The 18,576-nt window shown below is 52.0% G+C and overlaps 1 protein-coding gene across 5 annotated transcripts in view; it reads left to right on the top strand.

Moving 5' to 3' along the window:
• Dock1 (dedicator of cytokinesis 1) overlaps positions 1 to 18,576 on the top strand; it is a 461,323-nt gene that overhangs the window by 419,807 nt on the left and 22,940 nt on the right. For all 5 annotated transcript variants that reach the window (XR_013427043.1, XM_078024305.1, XM_078024303.1 and 2 more), the window contains exons 47-50: positions 3,558 to 3,695; positions 8,982 to 9,127; positions 13,694 to 13,892; positions 17,286 to 17,439. Coding sequence is in view for 4 of the 5 variants with exons in the window: in XM_078024305.1 (XP_077880431.1) it covers positions 3,558 to 3,695; positions 8,982 to 9,127; positions 13,694 to 13,892; positions 17,286 to 17,439 (637 nt within the window). In the remaining variant the exon portion in view is untranslated. The remainder of the gene's footprint in view (positions 1 to 3,557; positions 3,696 to 8,981; positions 9,128 to 13,693; positions 13,893 to 17,285; positions 17,440 to 18,576) is intronic.

Genomic DNA, 18,576 nt, shown 5'->3' with positions numbered 1-18,576 from the left:
CGTTACATGGAAAGACCAGGATTTGTTTACTGATCATCTGTTGATAAACCTTTGGGTTATTTCTGCCTGTGGCTAGTGTAACTCACACTGCTGTGAATATGAGTGCACAGATACCTGTGCCGGTCCCTGCTTCCAATGCTTTGTGGCATCTACAAAAAACAAGAATTCATGGATCATATAAAATTCTGTTTAATTTTTTTGTGTCATTGCCAGATTTCCTTCAGGAAATGATTTCCTTCATTTTACATTCCCACCAGCTATGATGCATGGTCCTCATTTCTCCATCTTCACCAAGATTTGTTAATTTGTTTTCTTTTTTCTATAATAGCCATTTTTATGGGTGTTCAGCTACACACACAGGATTATATTCAAAAGGAAATACTTAGACTCTGTCATAAATCTGTATGTGCCTTAAATCCGCTTGCCTGGGAAGTATTTTGTGGTCAGATCCCTCTGAGGTGACAGGAAGAGGAAGGGGCACTGGTGGCCAACGCTGGTTTCTTTGCAGGAAATGCAAGCCTTCTGTGAGCAGTCTCCGTTACTAAAACGTGGGACTTAAAATTTCAAATGATTCCATTTTAGATGCCATAGAAACTAAAGGGTACAAAATTCAAAACTCCTCTTAATGCTATAACACAAAAACTAGTTTGGTCTGCAAAAGTTCTATTGATTTTTTCCCCCCGTAAGCTTTTACAGCAAATTGGATTTTAAGAGTTTCAAGTCCTACAGAGGAAAATAATTTGTTCCCCAGAGAGCAACCTTATGTCAGCCCTCTGTCATCACCCCTAATAACTGTATTAAAGGGTGAATTCTAAAGCAGCTCACAGGAAAGTTGAAAGAATTCATTTTCTGGCAACTTCATTAAATCAAAGAGTAAAGAAAAATACATATGCAAAACATTACCTGTGATTTTGCTCTCATTTGCAAATGTTTTGAAAAGGCATATCTTAATATCAGTAATTGAGTCATGTGTTCATTAAAAATAAGAACTTTGGGGTTATCAGGATCTTTGTTCTCTTTTTGTTTGTTAGTGCATTTGGTTTGGGTTTTTCCTGAAGCTCTGGCAGGTGGAGCAGGGCTGTCCTCCTGGGAGCCCTGGGACTCATTTGCCCAGTTTCCATTGCTGATGTACAAGCTCATCTCCAAGGCCCACAGGGAAGCCTGGCCAGTCGGCCTCAGGGGCTCCTGCTGACTGTCTCTAAAGCAGAGGACGGTGCTGGCTGCTCCTTGCCACACAAGAGGCAGGGCTACCTGCAGTCTCTTCCAGGTTTGCAGCAGACACCCAGTCCTGAGCCACTTCTTCAAAGGCATAGCTCTGTATTCCCATGAACACGCCTGTCATTGCTCAGTGTCCAGAGATGAATCTGGACACTCTTATGTGAAACTGCTATATGTGAACATATTGCTCCTTTGAAATGTACGGAAGAAGAGAGACCAAACTCCCTCATCATCCCCAGGCCCCGTGCTCCTGGAGCACTGAGCAGGGCTTTTAGGTATTCTGTGCTGCCGGCAAGGCTGGCATCTATGCAGGGAACACACGAGACCAAACTAATTGCAGCACACTCGTTAGGAGGCCAGCCTTGAGAGTAGACTGTAAGCTCACTTGGAACATCTGGAGGTATGACTTTGGGACCATACTCTCTGCTCTCTGAGTTCTGGGAACCCCCGGAGAAATGCAGATTCCAGGTCCACCTGCAGCAGGTCATGACTCTAAGATATTTTGTAGGCTGAGCACTTAAGTGTCTCTAAAGACCATTTCAAGTCGGCGTCTGTGTCTTCTCTGTGTCGATGAAGCACTTCATACGTTGGAGGGTATATGCACAGGACAGTTTTCTGTTTTCTTTCATTTAGAATCACATCACAGTTTCAGTTCAGCCCCAGATACTCAGACCCCGGGGACCATAGCCTACCCTCTAGCAAGGTCTTTTCCGGTCACTGTCACCGATTGTTGAAAATCATGAATTCTCGCACATTATAAGTTTCACCACCAAATTACAGTTCAGGTGGTCCCAGCGCCCAAGCAAGTATCCTCAGCTCTACTCCAGCAAGCGGCTCCCGTGATGTAAAGAATCTGACCAATTAGGAGTTTTATCATGCCGACAGAGCACAGCAAAACACAGAAATGATTAGATTGCATTTTTCACACTTAAGAAAGGCCATTCTAAATAAAAATGCTTTCCGTATCTAGGATGGCTGTGCTTTCTCCTTGAGGTGGCCTTCCGGCACACGTTTGCCTCTGCACCCCGATGGACACATTCACTGTGCCACCAAAGTGGTCTCCGCCTGCCTTTGTCATCTCCCAAGGCAGAGCTCAGGAAGCAGAAGGAGTGCAGTGAGCACTTTCTGCTGCTGGTCCTGAATAAACTGTGGCTGGCCCCAGGGAGGCTGCCATCTGCGTGAGGAATTCACATGGAATATTAAAACGTCCCGTCTATTTTAGAGTCTCACCTGCACACCGTCCTTTCCGTGCTAACTGGCCAGAAAGGGATATCTGGCCTGTGCCCTGGGTTTAGGCCCAACTGTCAGCAAAACCAACTTCTGTGCCAGTGCAGCCCTGGAGCAGGCTGGGCACGCTGGAACAAGGTGGGGGTTCACTCGTTCCCCTTTTCCTGGATCCCAAGAGAGGCAGCAGCTGCGGGCTAAAAATGGCAACCCAGTACATTTCATGCGTTGATTCATCTTGATAGGGTGTCTTGAATTTGTTCACATGAAATTCAATTGTGTACTTATTATCCCTCTTACTAATAAATCTGCTGGTACAGGGAGGTCTTCTGTCATATTAGGAAATCTGTTTTTAATCAGTTTTTTGATTTAATTGTCATTATTAAGAGGAAGCCTCTTAGTTTGATTGCATTGAAGAATGTCTAATTCCCAGTCCAGGCACCAGGCGGGAGCAGCGGCCAGGGACAGAAAGGGAAGCTGTTCCTGGGTTTACCTCCACCAGAGCAACTCTGGGGTCTCTGCAGCTGGAAGAATGAAATGTCTCTTGTGACGCTTCTAAAGGTCAGCGTCATCTCCCCGCTTGGAAGTGAAGTGTTGGCGTGGATATCTTGTGACAGCAGTGTCGGCAGAGAAGCGATTATTTTTAGTTTTAAGGAAGGATGAATTTAGTTTTCCTTTCCAAACAAGAATATCCTTCAGGACTATAGATCACACATAATTAGATTTTTGTGTTTTGCAGTAAGGTTCTCAATTGCCTATAAAGGCGATATTCTTACCTTAAAAATGTGTGTGCTCTAACATGACCCTTTGCCTACAGAACAAGTTACATCTAAACATTCAAAACTCCACGAAGGTGAACGGGGAAGTCTGTTCTGGGAGTGAGGGGCCTCAGCATTCAGGAGCCCACTGGACACCTCCGGTGGGGACCCCAGGGCTTTCCATTTGAAAATCCGTCTTTGGGGGAAGTGGCCTGCTGGCGAGGAACCAGTCACTTTGATCTGGAAGCCAGCAGGTGCCTTTCAGCCGGCTCCACTCTCCGCTGGGGTGCATTGCTCTCTCTAGACCGTTAACCAAGAAATAAGGAGAGAACGAACGTCGCCTTCTGTGTTTTTCAGATTCCATTTTTGGCCGAAGGGATCAGGATTCATGGAGACAAAGTCACAGAGGCACTGAGGCCGTTTCATGAGAGAATGGAAGCCTGTTTCAAGCAGCTGAAAGAAAAAGTGGAAAAGCAGTATGGCGTCCGCACCATGGTAAGTGGGCCGTGACTCGGGAGAAGGGCTGTCCGGCTATGATGGGCTTGGGGCACAGGACAGGAGCAGGTGATGCCCACAGAGGTGGTGGGATTGGAGGGATCCCGCTCAGCCCCTTGGCCCATTAGTTGGCCACTCAGCAACCTCCTTCAGTAGCTGGAAATGTCAGTGTGAGGCAGAACTCCTGGACTTGCTTGACCTCCAGATGCCCTGTTTACCTGCTCTAAACACCATCCACCTTGGCGTCAAGGAGCCAGGGAGAAGTCTCACAGAGGCCATGGGGCTTGGCTGGCTGACAGAGCCCATTCCCACAGGCACAGGACACACAGGACTAACTAACCCTCGGGGCAACAGTACTCATGACATCTCAAAGCACTGGTGGAGCTACCCAGTCCAAGGTCAAACCCTTGACCATAGCCATGAAGGCAAAAGTGATAGACTCCTGATGTTTGAAATTATCGCCAAGACTCACTTATGGGAGGAATGGAAATGACCCAGGCCGAGAAGGAGGCAGGGATTGAATGGCAGGCCAAGGGACGCAGGCACGCCTTGGGCAGAAGAGAAATCAAGGGCAGCAGCTGGGAAATCACTCTGCCTCCAAGAGCCCGGGCAGTTGGGGGCAGGAGACTGCTGTGATGGGGGCCTAAAAGCACTTTTGTGATGAGTTCATAAAAGGGGCTGGGGTCAGGAGCACAATGGAAGAGCAGTTGAGGTTTGATGCAAAAAAAAAAAAAAAAACTGTGCGGTTTCATTTCTGTAGATGAGCCCCTGCCGGGCATGACTGAGCCCTGCGTCTTCAAGCCAGGGCCTGATGTTCAACAGATGAGAGTGTTCTTATTCCTGGGCCCAACAGGGTTTGAGCCTGTGAGCCAACAATGACACACTGCAGGTTTGGCTCTGAAAACCCAGCAGGTGGGAAGCTGGGACTGACAGGCCAGCGGGCGCCCCCGCAGGTAAACAGGCTTGGAAACCAGGGCTCTCTGCAGTGCTGGAGGACCCTTCCTGCAAGTCAGAATCCTTGAGTAGTGCTTGATAGCTTGGGAGCTGGCAGCTCCTTGCAATCAGAGTGGAGTGGCAAGGAGAGTTTCAGAGTGCGTCAGAAGGCAGCTCTTTCAAAATGTGATGCCACTTTTAATTCTTTCTAAGAAATAAACACTTGTGTCTTCTCAAAGTTTCTTACCAAGTGAAAAGCTTCCTGTTTCATCAACCGTTTTATGCATATTTCAAAACTACAGAAAAGTGTCGAACTCACCATGCACTTTCCATACCTCTGTCTCTGCACTCACAGTTATCTCTGAGTGAGCTTGCCATAGGTCACAGTGGGGAAGAGCAAGAGTAGGAGGCGAGGGTGATGTGCAGAAAAACTGGCTCCCTACCTGAGGACAGGTGTCCTCTGCTCCAGGCAGCTGCCCTTAGCTGAAGGTTAGTGACTCCCACCACACTCAGTCAACATCATCCTCACCAAACCTTCCCTCTGTGGGGCAACCAGGGTCCCTGATGCTTGCTGGGAGGGGGATCGAGGGCAGAATTTAGGGAGTGCTTCCCTCCCTTGGGTGCTGTGACCCTAGGAGCTGCCTTCCTGGGCCCCGGGCCCTGGGTCTCCAGAGGATAACCTGCAGCCAGCCTTCTCTGAGCAGGCAAAGAGTCAGGCCCGTGGCTTGTCATTCACTGAGAAATACAACAATAAAAGCAATTTGGAATGTGTCCTTCCTGTCTTAGCTGGCTTTGAAGCTTGCAAGCAACTCAGAAAACAATATGGTACCATCCTGCTTCCAAAAGGATGGATTTAAAAATTAAAAAAAAAAAAAACAAAGAAAGCACATAAACCATTCTGTCAATTTTTGTGAGCCAGCCTAAGCCTCAGGAAGAGATTTGGACACCCTCTGACTCATAATACACTGGCCTCTGGCCCCCTCGCTCTGGCCTTCACCTTGCCAGTCCTGGGGCTCTAAGTGGCCACCATTCTGAGGCTGAGCCACAGGCCCAGGGGCCCGGGGAAGAAGGCCAGCAGCTTTCAGCACTGGGTAGGGCCCAGGTTTGCCTTTGTGCCAGTGAAAATTTCTGCATTTCTCATCCTGTCCTCTGCCTCTGCCTTCAAGTCTGGTGCAGGGGACCTTGCCAGTCTCCTCCCTCTCTCCACCTGCTCAGCTTAACCACCACAGGGGGCAGGTGCCACTTAGAACCTCCAGACCCATCTCTCCAGCCTCCTCCTACAAACCCACCATGGAGGCCTCCAGGCGGCCCTATTGTCCCCCTCCCCAGCCTGGCCGCCAGCACACCTTGCCCAGTTGGTCAGAACCCCCAGACCAGCTCTAGTGGCATCACTGCTAGAGTGATGCTGGGGTGCCCCCACTGCCTTTGCATCACAGACCCCTGGCCTGGCCCCTGCCTCCCCTCCCAGGGAGCAGCATGTCACCCTCTGGGACTAGCCCAAGCTCAGAGTTGAGTAACATGTGGAAAGAAGCATTTTCAGGAAACCATGAAATATGCCTGCTTCTCCAGAAGCACTGGTCACCTTGATTAAATTCTGCCAATGCACCCCGTCCCCAATCCATGACTCGGTGGGCAGTTAGCTCCTGTGGTCAGGCTGGATATTCCAGTCCTGCTGGGAGGTAACCATGCAGAACTCAGAGGCACTGGGCAGGGCCAGAGGGTCGCTCCTGCCAAGACAGCTGAAATGAGTGGTTGCTTCAGGCCAGATAGCGCCAGCAGCAAGGACGAGGCGGTGGCTGCCCCTTGTGCTGGGCCACCAGCCTCCAGCCGCACCATCCATCGATCCTCACCCTGCTGGAGGTGGGAGGATGATTCCCTTGGTGCTCAGGAGGACACAGGCTCACAGGGCTTCCTTATTTTATGCAAGGTCATGCTGTCAGTGCCAGAGTCACCAGTCCACCCTGTTCCAGTTCCCCCACTCCTGGGACCTGCAGATAGCAGCCCACTCGTGTTGTCCTGGCCCTGGAGCTAGCTATACCTAACGGTACCGGGCGAGGCTCTAATTGCTTCAGATGAATCAAATGAAAGTCCTTTTCCCATTTTCTAGAGTCTCTGCTCAATCAAGAAGACATTGTGAAGCAAGTGACCTAGTAAAGCCACAGCTACCCTGTGGGGTGCCACAAGTGTGGGCACCCAGGAGTGGCCCCCGCCCCTGCCCCGTCCTCCCTCATTTGTCCATCGCAGTGCCTGCTCACATCCCAACAGGCTCCAGGTCACCTTCCAAGGGCATGGCCAGCCCTTGGTGGTGGGTGATGGGAGGTTCCAGGCTGCCTTCTGACCCTCCCAAGAGCCAGGTTGGGCTGTCCTCACTGGGTGCCTCCACCTCCTGGCCTCTGGCTGACCACCACCTGCCCACTGCCCAGGTCCTTGTGGCCACTGTGAAGACCACTTCCCTAGTGATGTGTCAGCTGGTGTGTGGGTGCTCCCGGCAGTGGGGCTGCTGGCCAGCGCCCCAGGACGAGTCCCCGACTTCAGCTCAGCAGCATCTCCCGGGCACTGCTCCTCCTGCTGGGGCACAAAGGCGGCCCCCCTCCAGGCCACAGAGACTCACCTGGGTCTGTGGCTGCTGGCTCTTCCTTCTCCCCCACCTGCATCCAAGGGGACCGTGTGGAAGTCAAGGCAGAGCGTGCTCCAGGGCAGGCAGGAAGGCAGCTGCTGCACAGTCATGGGGTGGCCGTGGGTGTCCAGAAGCCCACCCACTCACGCCTGCACCTGTGGAAGAAGTGGCCAGAGAAAGACCGCGGCTGCCAGCCAATCTCACTCAAATGTGAAGAGGGTCACGGCCCTGGAGATGGCAGAGAGAAGAGGCAAGGGCCTGGTGGGCGGGATTGTGCCCGGGTGACCAGTGAGTGCCCGGGTAGACCTGGAGTCGCCGACAGAGCTCTTTCCTGGATCATTGGGAATAGCAAGGACACAAAACCAGTCTCTGGGTCCAGCCAAGAGGCTGAGGGGGAAAGCCTCGAGGGACAGAGGAGCCGGGGGCTACAGAAAGGTTGTGAAAAGGAGGGGTGACGGCTCCGAGCCCCAGGTTGAGTAGGGGAACCTTTTCACCTTGGGAATAATCTATAGGTACTGTTCTGAGTTTCCACATAGAGGCTGATCGGTTACAAGGGACATCTCCATGGAGATGTCCACTGGCTCCCTCATGGGGCTAGTGCAGAAGGCTCTCTGTTGCCACATTCTAGCTGCAGCCGCTTTGGACCAGTGGTGGTCAGACTGTGGCCTGCAGCCTGCTCTTGTGAGTCCGGCTCTCTTGGCACAGGCCACACTCATCTCTGTCTCGTTTGCGGCTGCCTTCGTGCCGTCATGGCCGAGTGCATTGGCTTTGATAGAGGCCTTGGGGCTGCACACCCTGAGCACTTGTTATCTGGTCCTTTAAGGAAACGTTAGCCACGTCCTACCCTCTTGTAGTTCTGAACTTTTTGCTGTTGGGAAGGAGCTTTAAAGTCAAATCATATTTCATTTGGAATCACATGTTGAGAAACAGACCCAGCCTTCCCTCCTGAGGGCCAGAACATGGTCCATCCCAGGTCACCTGTAAGTGGCGAGCTGAACGAGGTGTGGCATGGGCAGGGTGGCAGGGTGGGAGGCTGAAGTGGCAGGAGGACATGGCCTCCAGGAGAGTGGCTCCCATGTGCTCGGGTTGAAGTGCTGTGCAGCAGCTGCAGCCGCAGATGTGCCAACGTCTGGCTCAGGATGCAGGTACACGAGCCCTTCCTGGCTCATCAGAGGTGGGCACATGCTGTGCTCAGTGACGCCGGGTTCTCTCTGTGCTGAGCAAGATGCCAAGGGAGTGCACAATTCCACGCAGAGACCGTCTTCCCAGAGCGTCCGTCCTCTGCTTAGCCACGAGGAGGAGCCTCCGCAACTCAGGCCGTGGCTTCCTCTAATTCCTGCCCCGTCACTCACAGAGGAAGTCCACCTTGGAGCCAGAGGCAGGAGCCTCTTTCTGTAGCTGGAGAAGTCCCCTGTGGACATGCAGAGATGTGCCGAGTTCACCCAGAGACCCGCCGTTCTTTAATCTGGTGTCTCTAGACGCTTCACTCTCTGCTCTGTGCCTTCTGTGGAGCAGGCTGGTACGTCTCCGTCTCAGGAGTTTAAAATGGAAAGACCAAGAATGTTCTCTCTGTTATTTTTTACGTTGGGTCAGTTTTCAGATAATCATTACTTTCCTCCCCAGTTCAGAACAGGTGACGGTTAACAAAAGTGTGGGCCCTTGGGGTCCAGAGGCCACGCAGCTGTCTGGCCGTGGCAGGCCCGGGCGTCACACACCTCCCTCTCTGTCCCTCTCAGCCCTCAAGTCTGGACGACAGAAGAGGCAGCCGTCCCCGGTCCATGGTGCGGTCCTTCACCATGCCCTCCTCCTCCCGGCCCCTGTCCGTGGCGTCTGTCTCTTCGCTCTCTTCCGACAGCACCCCCTCCAGGCCGGGCTCCGACGGGTGAGTGCGCAGCAGGGGCCACGGGCCCCTGGGTGTTTATCACACGGAGGACTTTTGCTCAGTGGCTTCTCTCTTTGAAACAGCTCCTCAGGACACTATGGCCATCGTGCCAACGTGGCTCTCAGGGTCTTGTGGTGGTTGGGAAGGGGTCCTCACTTCAGCTGGCCCTTGGGGCAAGGTTCCCATCGAACCTCAGACCGTCAGGTGGGTGGCGTCCTCCTGGGCCAGCCTCGGGAGCAGCATGCCGCCGCAGTGTGCGGGCCCTCTTCATCTCACACTCATCTCCAGGTCGTCCCGGGGCCCGGCTGGTGTGGTCCAGCCTGGAGCAGCCTCCGCTTGTCCACCAAGCTGGCTGGCACTCAGTGAGGCTCACATGACAAGTGGCGTGCTGCCTCCTTTTATTTTGGAGAGAAGAATTTTATAGATTCACTTTTGTTTCTGATGAGTTTATTTTAAAGGGAAATGCAGCTGAGCAGGGGGTGCACACCTGAAATCCCATGGCTCTGGAGGCTGAGGCAGGAGTATCTCAGTTCAAAGCCAGCCTCAGCAACTTAGCGAGGAGCTAAGCAACTCAGTGAGACACTTTCTCTAAATAAAATACAAAATAGGGCTGGGATGTGGCTAAGTGGTCGAGTACTCCTGAGTTCAATCCCTGGTACAAAAAAAAAAAAGTGTGTCAGGGGGAAATACTGTTTAAGTTGCATACTTCTGAGAACGATCATCTGTCTGTCCTGTTCTGGAAAATAGGAAGCATATTATCCTTTGTTTTCCCAATTTATTTTATGGTGGCAGACACCATAAAACTACCTGTGTCACCATGTTGAGGTTAAGTGGCATCAAGTGCACTCACATTATTGACAGCTGTCACTACCACCCACCTCTAGAACTTTCATCTCATGAAACTGAAACTGTATCCTTAACTAAGACTCCTTTTCCGCCCTTCCCCTTCCCTGGCAGCAGCTACTAACACACATGAGTGGCATTATGAGCCACATTCTTTCTGCAGACCTCGGGGGAGACCTATTCTTGCTCCAGAGAGCACAGAGTAACCAAGAGGGAACGTGAACCTACTAATGAGACTAGTTAAGGAGCACTGAGCACACACTGTGGCTTCTGAATTACCTCAGATCACTGCAAAGACCTCAATGATGATCTTTTTGTGTGTTTTTGAGGAGAAACCATGTGGTTGGCAACCAGTCACCCTACCCAGCACAGCCTCCCTTCCCCTGCCCACATACGCTTCCAGAGAATCCCAAGGGACGGCTCAACCCTAAGTGTTCTTTGTTGCCAATGATTAATGTGCCCAGGGGAGAATTCCAAGCTATACCCACATTTTTTTCTGAACAATAATTTTTATCAGTCAGTGTCTGATATTTATAAGGCCAAAGCCATATGGAAATTCTCAATTTAGAGAGGTTTAAATCTTGTGTGCCTGTCACTTAGAACAAGACTGATATAGAAATTAAATGCAGCTGATCTTCCGGAGAATCTCCAGGCTAGTTAGGAAAAGGCGTCTGTATTTCTGAGCACTCAGGGTGAGGTAGGTAATGGCTGTGGAGTTTTAGATGAGAAGGGTGCATTCAACGGGCTCCACCCCAGCCTGCATTTGTTTAACCTTGAACTCATCTTTATTAGAGTCCAGATTTTTGTTCATTCTTGGAATTACCATCCTCCACTATCTAACTAACATGGCGAAAATGAGGTTTGGTCTCAAGTGGCACAGGTTCCATGCAGAATAAAGCTCGCCCTGCCAGCAATTGCTTCTCATAATATGGAAAAACTAAAACCACCTGTCTTTCTCTCGGGTTTGTTTGTTTTTTGGTTTTTTTTTTTTTGTGTGTGTGTGTGTGTGTACCGTTGGAACTGCACAGCATAGTTCTCTTTCCTTGGCAGGAAGATGTCCACTATCCTTTTGTGCTCATTTAAGTGTCTCAAGTTCTGCAAAACCTGGAACAAAATTATGGAGATTTTGGTGTTGCTTAAATTGTATTAGATATCATATTTAACACCAATAGCTGTAGATTTATTGGTTAATATGTATCCTGTTGCAAAGCCAGGTGTCTCAAAATACTTTCAGGATTAAAGTCAATGTTGGTATATTTCATCAAACGTTTTTAATTCTTTAAACTTTTTATTATGGAATATATTCAGACATATACAAAGCAGGCAGAATAGTATAATGAGGCCCCACCCCCCCAGGCCTCAACAATTACCCACCCCTACACTCTCTTGTTCTTATCTGGACCTACCCATTCCCACCGTATACTTGATTTTGCAGTAAATTTCAAAGATCATATTTTATTCACAGACATTCCAATTTGAAGTTCTAAAAGGTAAGGACTCTTTTTTACCAAATATAACTATGTCACTTCATGACCACACAGAACATTAACAGGAATTCCATATTATCAGGAAACAGTGTTCATTTCTCGTTGTTATAAACATATTTTTTGAAATAAGAGCAAAATAGGTCCTTAACTTGCATTTGGTTGCTATTAACTGTTTATGCCTCTCTTAATCCACTTAAATTTTTTTCTTCCTTGTAATTGACTCGTTGAAGGGTCAAGGTGCCACGTCCTATTGTGTCCCTTTGCTGGTTGCGTGCCCTGCAGGGCTGTGTGACATGTATCTGTGTCCTCCACTTTCCTGCATGCTGGACCAGAGGGCTTCACAGCGCACGTTCTTCCATTCAGCACATCAGAGCAGGTTTCTCTGTTTTGGTGATGTTAACAGCGACAGTCAACAACAGGGCAACACCATTCCTGTTAGACACACCTTTCAACAGACCCTCCTGCATAGCCCTGTCAGGAGGGAAGGTCAAGATGCAGGAGGTGTGATTCTTGCTCTCTGCCATCTGTGTCTTCAGTGGACTTTAGATGCAGTTTTGTGAGTGCCCGTCGGAGGGTTGCTTTCCAGGGGTCACATTCCACGTGGGGGAGCCAGGCTGGGATTGCTGCCGAGGCTTTGTTCCAACTGTCCTGATCAGAATAAGTTTAAGAGAAAGCACGGCTAAGACAAAACAGTGACCAGCTTTCTCAGTGCCCTCCTCGTGAAACCACGGTCCCTTTGAAGGAGTCGGTCGGTTCTGCAAGGTGGAGGCAGGCAGGTGTGGAAGTTGCTGTGAGGGTGGAGAGCGCCAAGGCCCAGCTCGGGGTCTGGCTGGGTCTCACTGCAGGGCTGGGATTTTGCCCTTCCACATGGCTTGGAGACCACCTGGACTTTGGGCATCTAAAGTAAGGGGACCTCCTCCTGTTGACCTCCTCTTGATCGTGTGGAACTGATGTGGAGACCACAGTTTAAAAAGACATGCTTGATGTACAATTATCATGCACCAATAAAAAAAATGTTGTGGGGGACATGTTTATCAGAAATCAGAATGCAGGCTCTTTCCCATGTGACTGGTGGAGTATAATTCCTTTAAGAGATCACACATTTTTTTAAATTTGTTTTTTAGTTGTTGATGGACCTTATTTTTTTTTTATTTATTATAGGTGGTGCTGAGAATTGAACCCAGTACCTCATACATGCAAGGCTCTACCATGGAGTCTCAACCCAGCCCCAATCACACATCTTTTTAAGTGCTATTTCCATGTGCTATATTTTGACAACAGAATGTGCCAGGAGTAATAAGACCTTGCCTATAGATTGTGCTGTAAGTTCTTCAGGTGTTTTGATGCTTTTGGCCATTTTGGCCCTCTCTCCCCACTCCTTTTTCAAGCAGAAGCTGCAGATCAGGGAGATTCCCATCTTAGCATTGCACCGTTTCTCTCCTTCCTGTTGTGACTTGCTAGGAGGAAGAACCCGGTGGGCATGTGCTGAGACAGCCATATGCAGGGGAGCAGCTGTGTGTCACGGTGTGCTTTCTAGCCTTGGGCCACGTGCCTTGCAAACTAGCCAAGAGCCACTTACTCAGTAACCACCAATGGGACTTGACACCGACCTCAGTCCCTTCGTGAGAACACGAGACCTATAGCATAAAGTCACAAGGATGTCAAGGTCCATGAGCAGGTACCAGGCTCCGATCCTGGTCCTTGGTCTCTGGCTCACTTGTGACTGAAAACTCAGGGGCACCTCCAAGCATCTGTGAGCTAGAATTCCCTGCTTCCCACTGAGCCATCCAAAGGGCTTGTACCCGGAAGCCACCCCTATATCTATCATCAGAGAAACTTGGTCAGAAGTCAGCTACCAGAAATGTCTTCTCACTGGCATCTGCATATTTTTCCTTGTTGTATTTGTAAATATATCAGGAATTTCTAAGTCTACCCAGAATACCATCATGAATCAACAGAAGTCCTCAGGGTCATCGTAGAATGTCCACTTGTCGTCACATTTCCCTGTGTCCTGAGTGTTCCTTTGTGTCTTTTGCTTCCCTGGGATCACGGACGGTGCTTACGCTGGGCGCCCAGGGTCTGACTCTCCTGGCCTCTCTCTGCGGTCACTCCTCTCCTCCGGGAAGCCTGCAGGCCTTCTGCCCCCCATGCCTGGAAGTGGCCTTGCAGACCCTGCAGGAGAAGAGCCACTGCTCTCCTGGGAGACCTCATAGATTCCCGGAATTCTTCCTTTTAGGTTTGCCCTGGAGCCTCTGCTGCCAAAGAAAATGCACTCCAGGTCCCAGGACAAGCTGGACAAGGACGACCCAGAGAAGGAGAAGAAGGACAAAAAGAAGGAAAAGCGGAACAGCAAGCACCAGGAGATATTCGACAAGGAATTCAGACCCACCGACATCCCCCTGCAGCAGTCGGAGGCCGTGATCCTCTCGGAAACGGTAACGTGCCGGGCGGGGGGATCTGGACCTGCCTCGCTCCTCATGTAGCTGATGGGACTGTAAACTGGAGAGCCTAGGGTCCCCCCCGAACCCTAACCATGAATAACTTACCCAGTAGCCATCGGAAGGCCAGAGGCGAGGCCTCTTTCCTCCTCCTCCGTCCTGAAGGGGCTCAGGTGGGTGGTCTCCAGCAGGGCCCTGGCGTTCCTCGGCTCTTTGTCCTGCTGTTGGACTTGGTTCCCCCATGCGTCCTGGTATCCCAGCGGAGGCGCAGGCTTGCTCTTGCTGTCGAAAGGCCTGCTGCATGTCAGCTAGTGCCTCTCCCACGCCCCTTCCTGACCAGAAATCTCTAAGCCATGGTCATGCCCGAGAGCTGCAATTCGCTCAGCCAGAACCCAGAAGTCCCTGCCTTCTGGGTTCCACCAGCTGACCTGTGCTCCTGTTATGCTCCCACCTCTTCTACTCCACATCCAAAATCTCTCGACCATCACTGATAAGGATTTGCTGGGACTTAGTAGGACATGTGCAGATCCCAGTGAGTGCCCTCCATTCCAGGCCATGACATCCACAGGGCCTGCTCTCCTGGGCGGGCTGGGGCTGGGCCTCCCAGAAGCACACCACAGTCTTTGGGATCCAAGTGAAAAATTAAGGCCCAGACTGCTTCAGAAAGTGCTGTTTGGGGAGCAGAATGAAAATCAAGAGACGGTCTCACAGGCTGTCAGTGTGAAGATGAGGTCGGGCTTGCAGCCACCTTCCCCTGAAGACAGATGGGCACGCGCCTCTCAGCGGCCAGTAGTCATCTTCCTGGGTGGCTCTTGACCCAGCCAGCTCTGTCTTGGCTGTGATTAAAAGGTTGCCTCATCAAAGGGCTCAGAAGGGACTGAAACTTTAATCAGACATACTTACCCACTTGTTTGTGTCTCAACCACCAGAGAATAATGCCCATCTCCAACTGCAGTCACATGCTGCTTGCCTGTCTGGAGGCACAAGGCAGAGGCCTGAGCCTTGACGTGGCTTAGGAAGGCAGGCACCCTCTGAGGCCTGTGGACTGTGCTCTGACTGCTGCTAGGCTACAGTGTCTTAGTGACACAGGCAACTGGCCAAGAACTTCAACTCCGGAGGCACTGGCCGAGGCTAGCCCTGGCACTGGGGTCAAGAGACTTAGAGATTTCTGACGCCAGTGCTGAGGAGGCTGAGGCAGGAGGATCACAAGTTTGAGGCCAGCCTGGTCAACGTAGGGAGACTCTGCCCCAAAATAAAGTACATGGAGCTCAGTGGTAGAGAGCCACTGGGTTTAATCTGCAGCACTGCACACACACACACCAAGACGACAGTGACGTTTCTGATGAACTGTCCCTGTGTTCTCTGTCCACTGTCCTGGAAAGCTGGGGTACCAGGGCCCCTAGCAGGCCCAGATCTCCACTGTACGAGTCTCATGTGTTTTTACTCAAGCTCCATGAACAGAGACCTCTGAAGGGGAGCAGTGTGCAGAGTCGCACTGTCCAGATGTGTGCAGAGTCCAGGACTCAGGGCGCTGTGCCTCCGCAGTGAGGTTTCCATCCCTCCCTATGGTGTGCCTGCAAGGACACCTGCAAACACGGGGCCAGGTGCACAGCACCAGGGCCTCCCACACTGGCTCTAGGCACCCTCAGCAGATCCACAGGAACCCAGCAGGGTCAGAGCACAGAACCCTGACCTCACAGTTAGACTGACCATGGCTGCAGCACCAGGAGGCCAGGAATCCTGACAGCAAGCAGTCCAGCTAGGTGTCTGTGCACGAGGGGCCTCCTCTCCAAGGCACAGGTGCTGGCAAGGTCTGCAAGGACAGCTGGGCTCCATGGAAGGCGGGGAAGGAGGGCCAGCGCTGCCTTGGAGGGTGCTTGACTGGGGAGAAGCTGCAGTTCCTTCCTGGGTGTCCCCAGTGCCCCCTACTGCTCCCTGGGCTCCTAAGGTTGCCAGTGCCCTCCCCATCCCCATGGGCCTCCCCAGCTTCTGCGAAGGTTTCCCCCTCACTCCTTGGGGCTGGGCCCAGCTTGATTTGAAACATCAACAACTTCATGACCTTTACCTGAGCCTCTCTGAGCTGGACCTCCTGACGCCATCCGCATCTCCCCATAAGGCCTCCTTGCACTCCCTGACTCAAAGGTGCCCACTGTGGGATGGGCAGGGAGGAGTGGGAGGAGCTCGTGACAGTGTGCATGTCCACCCACGTGCAGGGAGGCTGCCAGACTCGGCCTTCTTGCAGAGGAGGGGTGGCACCTGGGCAGGGCCCCCATGGCCACAGGTGGTTCTAAAATGGATTGCTCATTACCAGATGGGCTACCCCTTCCCGGGCCCGGCCCCCTCCCGCCAGCCTCCTAACCTCCAGACTGGCACTGGCCTTGATGGCTCTTCTGGGGCAGATACTGCAGCCCACCTGCTCTTGAGAACCAGCTCGGCCCACCCACCAGGCCGCTGGATCAGGCTGCAGCAAGCCCAGAGCCCCACCTACCCACCCTTCCTGGGGGACCGTCTCCACTCCTGCTGTTTGGCGGGGTTAATAACTTTTCTGATTACTCCTTCCATAGAGTATTTTATAATTGCTCATGTTCCCTGAGGCCTAATGACCTGCAAACAGTTGTAAGAAATATATAAATTAAATTTACTGATGTAACCAACCCAGGAAGGGCTCAGGTGGGGAGAAGTCAAGTGCATCCAGAAGTCAGGAGTGAGCAGGAAGGGGAGAGGAACAGAATTCCTGGTGGCGCAGCAGGAAGGAAACAAAGGAAGGGAAAGCAGAAAGCCCGCAGGAAGCCGCTGGACTTGGTCCCTTCCTGACCCTTGGAGGCGCCCTGGGTGTCTCACTCAGCATCTGAGTGGCTCACCGTGCTGCTCTGGGACATTCTGTTCCAGATGGCTGTGCAGTGCTGTCCACCCTAGGAGGACAATAGATAGGCGTGAGTGTTGTGGGGTGGGCTGTGGAACAAGGCTGTATGTGTGTGTATGGGGGGTGTGTGGCTCAGGCAACAGAAGTCTGTTTTCCCCGGTTCTGAGGGCTGAAGTCCAAGATCAAGGTGCTATGGCGTTGCTTCCTTCTGTGGCTGTGAAGGAGAATTCGGTCCTCATCTTCCCCTAGTTCTGGTGGTTTGCCAGTATCCTTGGTGGTTCTTGGTGCAAAAACATCAGCCACCTCTGCTTAAGTCTTCCCATGACACTTTCCCTGTTTTATAAGGACCAGTCGTATTGCACTAGGGCCCACCTAAGGACATTGTCTACCTGGATCAGTTCTAAAGCCCCTGTTTTCAGATACACGTTCTGGGCTCGGAGGGCTAGGAATGCAGCATAGGAATTTGGCGGGGAGACGACTCGGTCCATTGCAGGCCTAACTGTGCTTTTTCTGTTCCTCCATTGTAGATAAGTCCCCTGCGACCCCAGAGACCGAAGAGCCAGGTGATTAGCATCATTGGAAGTGAAAGGCGCTTCTCAGTGTCCCCGACGTCACCGTCGTCCCAGCAAACACCCCCTCCAGTCACACCAAGGGCCAAGCTCAGCTTCAGTGTTCAGTCCAGTAAGTGGAGTGTTGCCTGTACTGGACACAGACTGTGCCTTGCTCTGTGACCCCCGATGGATGATTCCACAGTGAGGACCAGATGGGCCACCCCTTCCCGGGGCACAGCCCCCTCCTGCCAGCCTCCTAACCTCCAGACTGGCATTGGCCTTGATGGCTCTTTGGGGGCAGATGGGATGGAGAGTGTGGGCCTATGGAGGGCCCTGGGATGAGCACCTGACCCGTAGGATGTCCCTGGCGTGGGCTGGGGATCTGGACTCCAACAGGTCAGGCCCAGCCCAGTCCAGGGCTGCAGAGCTCCGAGGCCGAGTGCGGGGGTCTGTGCAGGCTCTGTACCCTCCTTGGAGGGCCTTGACAGGTGCAGGGGCAGCCCCTTCCCTCATCACCGGGTCCTGAGGCTCTCCGGGGTCCTGGGCCTTCGGGTCTGGGAGGAATGTGGAGTGAAGAAGCTCTTCCAGGTGGGACGGAAGGCAGAGCAGCAGAACTTATTTTTTCTGGTTTGTACCAATTTCTACAGCCGCCACACAATTACCACAAAGTGGGTGGCTCACACTGACGGAATGCACTCTCACGTGTTCTGGAGGCCACAGTGTGAAATCAAGGTGTCGGCAAGTTGGGTCCTGTGTGGGCTCTGGGGGAGGATCCCGTCCAGGACTGCCCCCATCTTCCGGCTCTGGCAACCCCTGATGTTCCTGGGCTGTGGCCCATCACTCCGGTCTCTGCCTCCCTGCTCCCTGCCTCCCCTGCAGCTTCTCCTCTCATAAGGACACTAGTCACTAGATATAGGGTCCACCCTAAGTCCAGAACAATTTCATGTCAAGATCCTTAACTGATTACACCTGCGAAGACTAGGTCCAAGAAAGGTCACACTCAGAGGCTCTGAATGGACTTTGTAGGTCCACATCTTGGAAAGATACTATCCAACACACTACAAGTGGTGACCAGCTCTTCACCACTGAGCTCAGACCCATCGGAGAGGATGAATCCTGACTGGGAGGAGCAGGGTGAGGGCCACAGCAGAACAGGGAGCCTGCTCCTTCCCGGGGCCACCAGGCAGGAGAGCACTGCCCTACAGGGGGGCTGTGAGGCAGAGAACAAGTGTCCTTTGTGGCTGATTTTCTTCCTGCCTTGTGTCTG

Source organism: Ictidomys tridecemlineatus, chromosome 1, assembly GCF_052094955.1.
Source record: "Ictidomys tridecemlineatus isolate mIctTri1 chromosome 1, mIctTri1.hap1, whole genome shotgun sequence".
Classification (NCBI taxonomy): domain Eukaryota; kingdom Metazoa; phylum Chordata; class Mammalia; order Rodentia; family Sciuridae; genus Ictidomys; species Ictidomys tridecemlineatus.
This window is presented reverse-complemented; position numbering and strand designations above follow the sequence as displayed.